This window comes from Stigmatopora nigra, chromosome 10, assembly GCF_051989575.1.
Source record: "Stigmatopora nigra isolate UIUO_SnigA chromosome 10, RoL_Snig_1.1, whole genome shotgun sequence".
In the NCBI taxonomy this organism is placed as follows: domain Eukaryota; kingdom Metazoa; phylum Chordata; class Actinopteri; order Syngnathiformes; family Syngnathidae; genus Stigmatopora; species Stigmatopora nigra.
Window position 1 is genome coordinate 5,964,003 of NC_135517.1, and position 13,067 is coordinate 5,977,069.

Sequence of the window (13,067 nt, forward strand, 5' to 3'; positions counted from 1 at the left end):
ATTTAAATGATCTGATTCCATATTTAACAAACACATGAGGGGATTTCAAGTTGGCCCATTGATATTTTGATTTATTTTTTAAAAGGGGCCCAGGATACTCGTGATTTAACCCATGATATCAATGTAAATTTTCCAGAGTACGGAATGAATAAAGTTTAATCTAATCTATAGCAGACATTAAAATTTACAGGACAAAACCTAGTTAAAGCAGCAACTTCTGATTATTCAGTGTGACAAATAGTTTATATTGTCTTAAGACATTATTCTCAGTGTTTTTATGCATGTGGTCCCATAAACTAAGTGATACTAACATGCAAAGATTTTGCAAGATATCATTCTTATTTACAGTACCAATACATTGCATTTATCTTTGTCAGGCCTGAAAATTCAAATGTCTCAATTTTCCATAATTTAAGGATTGGTATTCCTTGTAGGCTATAAAACATAACAGGCGCAACCAATGCTAGTCATACATCTCATTTTAAAAATAACTACTATAAACGTGCCTTCACTCTTAAGTATTCCATTACTAGGGTGTAGTAGTTAAACAAAAGCAATCCAATGTAGTACAGCTGTTTTCAACTGGAATTCAAAATTTAAAACAAACATTGTGGTCAAAATTATACTCATTCACATGGATTAAAAATGACTGGCAATACTAACAGGAAACAAAAAGAAAGTGTTGTTCTACGTACAATACATGCACGTCAACTGTCCATCCTTCCATTTACACCCTTTAATGGAACTTGCTTCGTCATATAATGTGCCACCCTGGTTGTATAATAGCTCGACTGCAGCACGTTGTCCACCATTGTTCTTTTGGGAAAGCCTACACAAGCATATCCAAGTTGTACACACAGGCATTTATTATTATTATTATTATTTGCTTACCAGGAAACAAAAATGTTGGATTACAAATATATTTGTTAATGAGTATGCTTTGGATGGTAATTACAGACCGTTGTAAATGACTATCAGATCTTGTGTTTGGTGTATTGCAGGGGTGGCTCCCCTTTTTATTATTAGTTTTTAATGGGTCCTTATGTATTTATTGTGTTTTAAGAGAGAATACAAATCATAGAAATATGAAACGGAGCAAAGAACCACATTCAATTTGGCCATGAGCCGCATTCGGCTCAAGGGCTCCATGTTGTGTTATCTGTATTTTTGTTGTGCTGTACATTTTGACCAGAACATTTCCAAAAAAAATGTTTGTTTATATATTGTTGATTAAGAAATGTGATGTTGAAATGAAAAGGCTTACATTTCTTAAATCGGACAGATTTTTTCTAGGAAATATCATAAAAAGATGAAACATTTTAAAAAATGTGATTAATCCATTTTCTGACCACATTCACAATTTGCAGCCACAAAATGTGATTTGTGAATGATATTCAAATGAATAACTTATATTTAGTGTGTTTGCATTCATGAATTAATTATTAACTTGGTGCCTTTTGTAGGGCAATCTTACAGGGTGAAATTTGTTATAAAATAAAGTTAGAGTTATTAATTATGCTTCTTCATCTTGTTTGCTGAGTCAAATTTAATTCTGCAAAAAACATAATATGCCATGCTCTTATTGCATAAACCAACTCAATGTCATTTCATCGTCATTTAAAAAAGGAAAACTTCTTTAGAGCTCCAAATGGAAAAATCGCTACACTAATTAAAAAAGGTGCAATCAACTTGCCCTTTACCACTTGTCAACATTTTATTTATCAAGAAGTAAACAAAGAGGTTATTCCGATAAATTGAATTTTTGTTAGACATTTTTAGCAGTGGTAAAATCATATTCTTAATACAAAAATACATTTCAACCCGACCTAAAAGTTTTTTTTCTATGACATTTTCTTTGAAATCAAATGTCAAGTTCTCCTTTCACTCCTGCAAGCCTTCTAAATGTCGATCCCATCCTTGTATAGAAGAACCGTGTCTAGCCACATTACTGGCACACACCCAACCGGGAAGAGAACATGGTGATCTTAATGTAACAAGAGTGACATAACACAAGTGAATTTGTTCTGTGTGTCCGTTGGGAGTTTGCCACCCAGATGAATAATCTAGAAGTGCCAGAAAAAGACCGCCTCTCATATGTTGATGGAAATTTTCATTCAACAAAGCAAAGATAATCTTAAAAGAAAACAACTCTGATCAAAGAACACAAACAGCCATTCATTGTGCGGCGCCTCCCACCTATTGATAAGAAACGCTACAACAGTCCAGTACTAACCATGCAGGTTTTTCGCAGTTGTTTTTCACAGATTTGCATATTATGGCAGTATGTTCTCTACCTCGATATGCTTACGTGGAAGTCACAATGACCTCATCTGACTTGACGGGAAACTAAATACTTGAATACTATTCATCCTGACGCACATGTGTAAGATAAGATTACATTTCCATCCTGCCTTTATTCAGGCCAAATCTATTAAAACAACCAGATTATATGTTACTTTTTATGTCAAATATATATTCATTACAATCTTTTATACTTTTTACTTTAAATGGATGTAAGCTGGGGTTAACTGGTAACTGAATCCTGCAGGAACTGGATCCGGCACTTCCTGGTTTTGGCCTCACTGTGTTTCATTTGTTTTTATTTTGATTAGGCAAATCTGGCGCCTTATGGACCAGTTCTATCGTAATTGTTTTGTAAACTTGGCCACAAATGTGGAGTATTGCATTCAACAGCATTAGCTATGACCAATGGGTATATTATATAACATTATATACTCATATATGTTAATATATCACCTTACTGGGAGGCCATGTAGTGCAAACGGTTAACATGTTGGCCTCACAGCTCTGGGGTCCTGGGTTCAAATCCAGCACATGCCCCTAGGTATGGGTATAAGTGTGCATGGTTGTCCGTCTCCTTGTGCCCTGTGATTGGCTGGCCACCCATTCTCAGCTAAGATAGGCTCCAACACCCCCTGTGACCCTTATGAGGATGTGGTTTTTCAATTATCATGTCCATGTCTTGTCTATATTATCCGCTATATTCGAGGGATTACTGTAAATGCTTTTCTTTCATTTGTTTTAAATATTTAGTGTGCCTTTCAACTGTTCTTTTTTTATGTATTTTTTTTTCAACAACATGATTTTTCTGAGCCTATTTTTTTAGGCTATAAAAGTAATAAAAACGTGACAGGCAGTTGCGGGAATCCGTCTGTCTTGTGTCTCGGTGTAACCAGAAGCACGCGGGTGAGTTCATTCAGGGATACAGCCTGCACAGTCATCAGGAAGTGAAACAGAACAGAATGTGCTGTACTAATCGCGCTGAAAAACACCACCCTGAGTAGATGCATGAAAGAAAAAAAAAAAGGAGACTCATTCACAACAGTGGTGTAGGCTGCATGCCACTATGCTGATCAAACAAAGTCTTTATTTAGTGATACAAAACACACGGGGCTTGGAATCAAATGAGAGGAGTGCATACCCTCTTACAGTCACTGAGACAAAAAATAAACAGGACATAATGTTCTTTGTGTTCCAGCCATCCGTGTTACGTACAATGTGTAATCTTATGTGTGCTTCTGTTTATCCCTGAACTTTTGCCCTATAGATGAGCAGAAACAAAAAATATATATAGTTTGATAAAAGAACTTGGATATTTTTTTGAGGGGTTAAATGAGGACACTTTATCTTTTCAAGAGAGGCACATGTTTTCACGTAGATACATTTAATGTTAAATTGTGGGGAAAAAAAGGTTTTTGACAAATAAAAAAGCATTGGGCGCAAATTATGACTAAACATGTAACTGTGATTAACTATAATTAAGGTTGTGCAGGTTAAAATATGAACTTGGGAGTTAATGCCTTTATTTATTTCAGCACAGTTGCATCATAGCAACCAATGAAATAAACAAACCTTTTGTCTACTTCATCTTCGTCTAATTCTATGACCTATTTAGTGGACACTAGTGGATCGACCTGGATTTGAACTCAATACCCCAAAGCTGTGAGGCCGACGTGCTAACCACTCAAGTTGCCGGGCCCCCTTTTAAAAGAACAAAATCATGCAAGATAGCAGATAAATTCAAACAATGGCATTTCAACAAAACATCAGGAATTAACTTCCTTCCATTTGGCAACACATCATCTTTGGAACATAAATGTGAGGTCATTTCAAAACATTTGGTAGCACAGATGACAATCTGTTAAGAAGAAATGATATCCATCTTGCCTTAGTAATTACGTAAATGGGGGTTTAGATGTAAGTGTGGGCAACTAATTTCTCCGAGAAGAAGGTTAAAGGTTCAAATTGGCAGTTGGCGCCTTATCTAAATATAAATATGGCCGTGTGATCACCCAGCGATCTCCACAAACATACACTACAGTCCAAATTGTAATATTTTGATCCCATAGAAAACAAGAGAACATCTGACTGTCATGTTAAAAATAATAAAATAAAAAACAAAATCAACGTCTTCATAGTCGTCTACTTCTTGCGTAACCTTTGCCGAAGTGAACACAAGACCATAAAACTGCATTTACATCCAGCCTATAGTACAAGGAGCGTGTTTGGTGAGTCATGTCCTGTTGAGCAATAACCATCTTGTTGATTTAGTCATATTCCTTGCAGTGTAATAATCAAACCTTAGAAAATGGTCGCTGCATTTGAGGCTGGCCTACGTGAAATGTTTTTTTGTGTTTCTTGGCTAGTTTGCACACTTAATATAATATTTATATACAGTATGAGTGTGTCTTAATACATTGAAATGAACTAGGAAAGTTCATTTATTTCAGTGGAGTTAATGCTATATTGAAAAAAAGTTGTAAATACATTTACTTTATTAAGCATATGTAAATTCTACATAGGAAGGCCAAAGCAGAAATCTAATACTCTTTTAATCAAAAACATTAAAACAAGAACAAAACATTCTGAATTTTGTCTTGTGGATAAAAAAGATTAGATTAGTACACAAAGGTTCTTTCAATTTCTTGTTTATTTTAATGACTGCATGAACCAACCAAGGTGCTTTTTGCAGTACAATGTCACAGCAATTTGGGAATGACATTGAAATAGTGAATCATATTAATAATTACACTATTGTTGGCTGTACAGTCATGGAGAAACATTTTGAGAATGACACAAATATTATATTTTCACAAAGTCTGTTCCTTCGGGGTTTTTATGTGTTTTCCAGATGTATCTATGGTATGATGAAATACATTTATAAGCATTTCACAAGTATCAAAAGCTTTTATAGAGAATTACATGCAATGGGTCGATATTTGCAATGTTGACCCTTCTTTTTCAAGACCTCTGCAGGCCTGATGAGAACAAGTGTGGTTGAAAATGAATGGATGTATTAATACATATATAAATCTTTAGTAATGATTATTTGGACAAAATAAGACTAAAAAAAACAAAGGAAAAAACATTTAGATAAGTTTGGCAAATGATTGATTCTGTAGAATTCCAGTTGAAGTTGATTGTATGCTTTTTGTTCATTCATTAATTTTCTGAACCACTTTATCCTCATTAGGGTCGCGAGGGGTGCTGGGGCCAGTCCCATCTGACTCCGGGGCCTTGTTTGTAGTACCCATTTTCAGTATTAATTGCACTCTATCATTAAATAAAGTGAATACATTAAGCAAACAATGACTTTTGGATAGAACTGTCCATGAAAATCTATCTTATTCCTCCCCTTATTTGCCCTCAGGCAACGCAAATAGAACAATATATTCCGCTACAGTAGAGGACGCTAGAGTCCCATTAAGGTCCTGACTCGAGGAAAGAAAGAAGTCGAAGAAGGCCGTCCTTTTCCGGCCAGCGCTACCAACAAGTGAAGCTAGTCGTGTGGACGAAGTGAACTCGACGGGAAACATTTGAGTCGCGCTACTGCTTTGATTGTGGTGAGTTAAGTCAAAATTATTTCAAATAATAATATCAAGTGTTGACGGAGGCATTGGATCTGGTTTGTTGATACCCAAGTGCCTCACGAAGTGTTGACTCACTTTGCAATGCTATGGTTAGCGTCCGTGTTCGCCCGTTTGACTATAGGGGGATGGGCGGAAAGTACTTGTTTTACTAGTACTGACTGAGTTACTGTGTCGACTTTGTCGATGTTTTGTAAATCCTAGCTTTTCAAAACCATATTGACTAGAGCTTTTCTTTGACAATGTACTTTGAAACGTTGCGCGATGTGACGGCATTGCCGCCTGCCTTTTCTACGGGAAATCTGGAATGGCGTCGAAAGAGGTTTCCCCGATGAGCCGTTCGTTTGAAACACGTCATTGATTTTACAAAATGCACCTTCTAGTGTTTGATGCACGCGATACAAACCACTTTTTACTTTTAAGTGGTAATATAGGTGCGCATTTTGATTTTACTTTAACAAAGAGGAGGTGCACATTACCCTCGAGCAACTGTGCGGTAAGATACGCGGTATTTTTTTAGGTCACGTGATTTAAACGTACGTGTGAACCATCGAAATCACCAAATCAATACATTAAGTTTTGCATGCGATTCGTGATGCTATACCTATATGCAATATGAAATCCGTATAAGTGAGTAATTGGTGAAAACATTTTTTGGGAAAATCAATTCTGCAGCACCAAATAAGGTTGCAAACAAACTACATGTAAATATTGAATTATCCTAAATCTATGAAATAGAACAAACAGTCCAATGTGAATGCTAGTTTGATAAGTGCAGATTAATTTCTTTGCTATTGAAACTCAGCAATTTGGCAATGTATGAAGCTTGCATTGAATTGAATGCTTTTATTGTCATATAATGTGGATGATATGACAATTTTACAACTTTCTTTCCCCGTCCTTGTTGCAGGTATTTCACCAGTTGACGTGACCTGCTGAAATGGGAGGTAATAAGTCAGATTTTTTTTTTTTATCTTGGTAATGTTCAGGATCTTACAAATATATAACATTGTGAAGAAGCACCCCTTAAGATATTTCTTTTCTTGCCAGACAATTCTTACAGCAGCAGAGACTGTCCACTGGACTGCAAAGTTTATGTGGGGAATCTTGGAAACAACGGCAACAAGGCAGAGCTGGAATCGGCTTTTGGCTACTTCGGTCCATTAAGAAGTGTTTGGGTTGCCAGAAACCCACCAGGCTTTGCTTTTGTAGAGTTTGAAGATCCAAGAGATGCCTCTGATGCTGTCAGAGAACTTGACGGAAGGTAGAACATTTGCTTCCTAATTAACATGTAATGTCTTCCCAATCTGCAATGATGCTAAACCTGTGGCTTCACGCTCCCCCCAAAGAAATATGTGTGGATGTCGAGTGCGTGTTGAATTGTCCACTGGGGAAAAGCGTTCCAGAAGCCGTGGCCCCCCACCGTCCTGGAGTCGCCACCCAAGGGATGAAGGCAGACGCCGAAGCTCTCCAATTAGACGCAGGTATGCTTGTGGTGTCGAGCGCGTCACTTTCACCATGTACAGATGGCCGATTTCCCCACACTGTAAGCAGCAGGCTGATTTTGAAAATGCTACTTCTTGGCATTGGCAAAAAGCAGTGATTGTGCACATTTTTCTCTGTAAATTCTATTTGCGAGTGCCAAATTTTAGAAAAGCAGCACCTGTCTGCACCCGACAGTGTAACTTAGTATTTTCTCCTTTTCCTTAGAAATACAATAATTTTAGAGGTACCTAAATCTAAACCTCAATCACACCCACCTATACATAGATGACTTTATAAAATATTTCTGTGGGTATTCGTTTTGTTTTGCTGAGTTCAGTTTTCTATCTATTAATAAACTGAACCCCGTTGCAGAGTCACCACCACGCTTCTCACCATCTGAGTCAGTCAACTAGTCCTCTTTCAGCCTCATGTGACTGCTGACCAGCGATCTGCTTGGCTGGTTTTGTCACATGACCCAGGCGCAGCGCCAGTCATCAGGTTCCACCAAGCTTTTGGTTCCTGAGCATGCAGTTCACGGCATCCTTCTCTGCTCCAACCTTAAACCAATCAACAGCAGCCCAACTCACGTTATCGGCGTCATTACTACTCGTACTATTCGCCGCAGTATCAACGGGAATGGCCATTGGCTTACATCCCTCCCCACTAAAGACAGGGAAGCTCTACGGCCGTCCCCTGCAGCCAGCAAACAAGCAACCTCTTATCGCCAACATTTGCAGCATGCGGCAGATCTTCTGCAATTTCACCTCCCTCGCCCAGGGCTACCATGCGCCATTTCTTTATTGTCCAAACCCCCCCTCAAAAAAATAGTAAGTTGCTTTTATCATGCTTTTCATAGTAATGAGTTTTTTTTTCCTTTTTTTTTTCTCTCCGAATCGTCAAAGCTCCCATCATCCACGTGGCAGTAGTGTAGATTAAAATTAAAAGCACTAGAGTAGAGCGACAAAACCGTAGGCAGATTTTTCTGGTGTGGTATTACATTTGCTGCAAATAATTGCCCATGGTTTATGGCTCAAGCAACTGGCCATTTAAGGTGACCTGGCAGTTTTGGTCTTTTTTTTCCTTCTATGTTAATACAATTTCACCTCCAAAGTCAAATGACCCCTTCATCCTCACACACATGCTTGAATACACATGTACTGTAACTGGATACAGTCCCAACGGAGAGTGACTTTGCATAGACTGTCACATGTTTTTGACAAAAGGTTATCACATTGAGCCATCAATAGGAAGCCCGGTCAAGATGATCCTGTGAGGTTTCCATTCTGCCAAAGCATGTTATTTCTACTTTAACATATTTTCTCCTTCCTGGTTTCATCTACATTCTAGATCCCCTCGGAGAAGGAGTTTGAGCCGCAGTCGTAGCAGGTATGTTAATAATTTTCTAATATATTTTCTATTTCTTATCTATGTATTTACCATCACTTTTTTTCCTTCAGGTCTCTGTCACGAGACAAACGCAGGTATCGGTCTCTGTCACGAGACAAGACCCGTAAACGCTCTAAATCATTCTCGCGGTCAAGAAGGTATGTGTTTAGTTGAATGACAACATTGCAATCTACCCTTACTAAATGTTACATGAATACTTAATCGTTCCATTGTTTCTGCCTTTTCCTTCACAGCCGCTCTCGTTCCAATGACAGGAAGTGAGGACACGGAATAGCTTGTGTGTGGGAACTCAAAAGTTTTATAGTTAATCTCTCTTTAGGCGTTATTTACCAACTCAAGCTGGTGTTCGAGGGTGTCCAAGTAACCCTGTCATTACTGTCAGTTAACAATGAACTGTTTTTTTTTCTATTGGTTCATTCAGCATGATTGTCTTTGGTATGTTGTGGGATTCTTTTTTTTTTTTTTTCCTGGATTAATTTTTGTCCTTGTTATCCAAGTGTTTTTTTTTTTTTTTTGTTCAATTGTGTTGTTAAAACCTGACTTGACTAGGGCTGTTAACTACATTAGGAGCAGCATCTGCCATTGTTTTACAAGATGCTCTTTCATTTTGTGACTGGCAAGATTCTTTTTCATCAATAAATGTTTTTCGCCTAGTCAAACAATGTTGGTCTTTTTTTTTTTTTTTTTTTTAAATTCTTTTTTAATCTGTTCAAATTATTTCTATTCACTCGTGTTAGTCACACAGGAAGCTTCCAGTGATGGTTAAAGAAGCACCTCCCCTAACCTGACTTCCCCTTTAGCTGTGACTGCTGTTGCACCTCACAACCTATTTGATGATACGCACTCAGGGTAAGTCATTTACCAATAACATTTTCAAATAATCTCATTGTTGTACTTAACATTGTATTACTGTAATTGAATTAAAATGTAGGAGGACACAAACATGCCTGGTGGGAAAAGACGATTTGGCTCTCATCGGAGGGTGGGACAGCATGTTGAAATGCCAGAGGATTTGTTTGTAACAGACCAGCCGCCTGTATTACAACCGTATGAAGATAAAGGATCGTTCAATTTACTACCTAATGAAGGCCAGGTCACTTTAGAATCTCAGAATCTAATTTCATCAAAGCAGCAATCAAGTAGAAGAAAGCTTGCATCAAATAGAGCGAGTAAAAGACGTGGTGTTGAGCAAGTTTCTGTGGAATCTTACCACAAACCGACAGAGGATATTGAAGATGCGAGTGCAGAAAAAATACAAACACAGATGATACAAACAGCTGGCAGTTCAAGTGAAGATTATGATTCATTGTATGGGACACATTTATATTCAGCATACACACCTGGAGATACTTCAGAGGCTTTGATACCCAGCCACCCTGATGAAAAAGAGCTACATCAACCCATTAATAGTGTTTTGCATTCAGCTCAAGATGGTGGAGAGATGGACAGTAAGTGGGATTCTGGTTCCTGTGAAAAATTGGAAAACCCAGAAAAACTTTGGCCTGACAAGTTGGACTTCCAAACAATGTCAGTGTGTGTTCTGAATGATATAGAAAAAGAAACAGTCGATAAAGACCCTACACAGCCAAATACATTTTTGGGCGAAATCCGAAATTTTGACTCGATGGAAACCACTTTTCCAGCCAAAAAGAAAGATGGTCCAGCGAGCACAAATGACTACAATGAAATAGCTCAAATCAAGAACAATGTTGAGGAACAAAACCGTCCATCAGCAATAGACAACCTGTCTGCAAATGAACATGAGCCTTCTGACGGAGGTTCTCAGTTTCCACACCAAATTCAAATTAAAGAGCTCAAAACAGACCCCACAAAAAGTCAGGAACTGGACAATGACATTGAAGAAATGTTTGAACAGAGTGCAAAAGAAGTCTCAAGTAAAATGATGGAGAGTAAATTTACGTCACAAAGTGTGCAACCAGAGCACGATCTCGTCTTTGAATCCCAAAGTAATGACAACAATGTAAGCGCAGATGAACAAACAGACTCTGTTAGCCAGGCTGAAAAGACAGGAGCATTTGATAATGGTTCTAAGAACATTAAAGAGGAAACATTTGAAATGGAAACAACTGAGTTGGAACATTTAGAGATAAGAGGATTATACAACACTTTTCAAGAAGAAAGCATAAGTGACTTTGTCAGGGGAAATGAACATGCTGTGTCACCACCTTCGAAGAAGATGCCCGAGGACAAAGAATCCATTTTTGAATCTGAACAAATGACACGAGATGCAAATGGAAATTGTGATGAGAGTCCCGCTGGCCAATCACTTGAAAATGCCGAAGTCCCTAATGCTACACCAGAGGTGTGCACATCTAATGAATATGTGAAAATAAGCCACCACGCCACAATTTCTCCACCAAATGCAGACATGTCCAGGGATGAAGAACTTACGGACTTGCATACTAAACAAGACACAGCAGTTCAACAACCAGATGAGGTTTTAGTTAAGGGTGCTTCATTATTAGATCCAAATCAAACAAAAGACTGCGAAATCTTGATCGATAAACTTCAAGGTGATGTTGATCAAAACACTGGGATTGTCAGTAATATTCTGGAAACACATGCATCTAAATTGAATCTCGGGAATTCTTTTGATTTGGGTTTACTTCCACTGGACAATGCAAAAGTGGTCCCCATGAAGGATTATGCATCGAATTCCATGAGTAAATGGGTCGAAACAGGAAGAAAAGAAACCACAGAAAGTCAAGTGAATGAGAATGAAATGAAGGATGAACTCATGACGAGTGAATCTTCACAAAGTGTGGAACCAGAGAAAGAAATATTTGATTCCCAAACTGATGACCACAATGCAAGCGCAGATGAGCAAACAGATTCCTTAACCGATGTAAGGATCAGGAGAAAACTGGGATCTAGTCGGCATGACCAAAGAAGGCATATTAAGGTCTTTGCTGATGAATTGTACAATGACTCCGGATTCATTGCATCAAATACTCATTCACAAATACTACACGAACAATTGAGTGAAACTGAGGTTTCAGGGAGTGAAGAAGCTCCAGTTGTTCAGTCCAAAACAACATTGGTGGTGGAAAATGTACAGGCTGATTTTCCGGAACACCCAGTTTCAGATGCAAAGCTTTCTATTGCAACACTGGAGATGTGCACATCAAAAGGTGGCCTTAAAAAAGACACCGAGTACAGTGAAGCAAAAGCCACAATTTCCTCAACAAAAGCAGAAATACCCACAAATGTGCAACATGAGCACTCAAGCTCTTTTAAAGACATAGATGCTCCGTATCCCAACTTCATTTTAAATAAGGAGCTTCAATCTACAGAGACAGAACGAAAAGAAGACATTTTTAATCCTGCTTTGAATCTAAACCTAAATATCATAACTAAGAAGACACACAATGAGCCAACAAATGATGCAGCTGATGAAAAAGATCCTCCAGAAGATGAGATGACGTTTGGTGGTGAACAACCGAATATACAGGACGTAAATACCGAGAGTGATACAAATGTGAAAAGTCCCATGTTGAAAGACAAAAGAAGGATTGGCTCAAAACGCAAAAATCTTGGAACTTTGGCGAAGGGGGACTTGGAGCTAAAGTTGAATTTGAGTAAAGGGGGAGCTCTTGTTCATGATGTTCTAACAGAGCATGCCTGTCAAAGTGATGATAAAGAGTTGAAACATGAAAGCTCAGAACCAAACAAAGAACACACTGGAGATCCTCCAAGCGCAGTCCTGGCTCACGATACAGGCGAGGAAAATATCATTTCAGAGTATCAGATTCAAGGCGACACCCTGGAAACAAAGTCAATCGCTGCCAAACCTGACGGAATCTCAGAATTAGAATTAAGGGTTAGAAAGCGGAAAATGGGATCTCACCGGAAGTCCCGATTACAACAAACTCATGTGAAACCAGATAATGTCGGCAAATTGCAAACAGAACCTGTGACCGCTTCAACTACACACCACCTTGCTGATGAGACCATTCAAGGGGCGGATGAATTTCAGGTAAGAGACCAAGTATATAATTGTACATTTAAATGTTCAATGCAATCCATGATTTCCATCATCTCAAATAAATGAACAGGTATATTATACAATGACTGTTTATTCTGGACAGTTGGGGACTTATATAAGATCATTTTTATTTCAACTAGCCACTATATAAGATGGTGCGCTTTTGTATTCTATACTCATGCATTGATCAGGTATTGGTTGCAAGTGTAATAACAAAATAGCTTTAGAAAATCCAATAGTCCCTTATTATTTTGAACCTAATGTAACAAAAGACTTAACAT

General features: G+C 38.1%; 2 protein-coding genes across 3 annotated transcripts; both read left to right on the plus strand.

Annotated features, from left to right (window-relative positions):
• The first annotated feature begins 5,710 nt into the window (after positions 1-5,710).
• srsf3a (serine and arginine rich splicing factor 3a) lies at positions 5,711-9,442 on the plus strand. 2 transcript variants are annotated; one of them, XM_077726774.1, is made up of 7 exons: positions 5,711-5,864; positions 6,799-6,835; positions 6,939-7,152; positions 7,238-7,372; positions 8,721-8,759; positions 8,831-8,917; positions 9,014-9,442. In XM_077726774.1, exons 2-7 carry the CDS (start codon positions 6,829-6,831, stop codon positions 9,039-9,041), a joined length of 510 nt encoding a protein of 169 aa, XP_077582900.1. In that variant the 5' UTR covers positions 5,711-5,864; positions 6,799-6,828; the 3' UTR covers positions 9,042-9,442. The 2 variants fall into 2 exon arrangements, with proteins under 2 accessions (XP_077582900.1, XP_077582901.1); XM_077726775.1 differs by lacking the exon at positions 5,711-5,864 and adding an exon at positions 6,322-6,384.
• Positions 9,443-9,487: 45 nt separating this feature from the next.
• LOC144202671 (uncharacterized) lies at positions 9,488-13,064 on the plus strand. Its single transcript, XM_077725543.1, has 3 exons — positions 9,488-9,629; positions 9,712-12,777; positions 13,059-13,064. The coding sequence occupies exons 2-3, from the start codon at positions 9,724-9,726 to the stop codon at positions 13,062-13,064; spliced, it is 3,060 nt and encodes a 1,019-aa protein (XP_077581669.1). The 5' UTR covers positions 9,488-9,629; positions 9,712-9,723.
• Positions 13,065-13,067: the final 3 nt, after the last annotated feature.

Excerpts from the sequence above, each read along its gene's own strand:
- LOC144202671 (XM_077725543.1), top strand. The coding sequence starts at position 9,724 with ATGCCTGGTGGGAAAAGACGATTTGGCTCTCATCGGAGGGTGGGACAG.
- srsf3a (XM_077726774.1), top strand. Across the intron at positions 7,153-7,237 it reads GTCAGAGAACTTGACGGAAG|AAATATGTGTGGATGTCGAG; the intron begins GTAGAACATTTG and ends CTCCCCCCAAAG. Across the intron at positions 8,918-9,013 it reads TCATTCTCGCGGTCAAGAAG|CCGCTCTCGTTCCAATGACA; the intron begins GTATGTGTTTAG and ends TTTCCTTCACAG.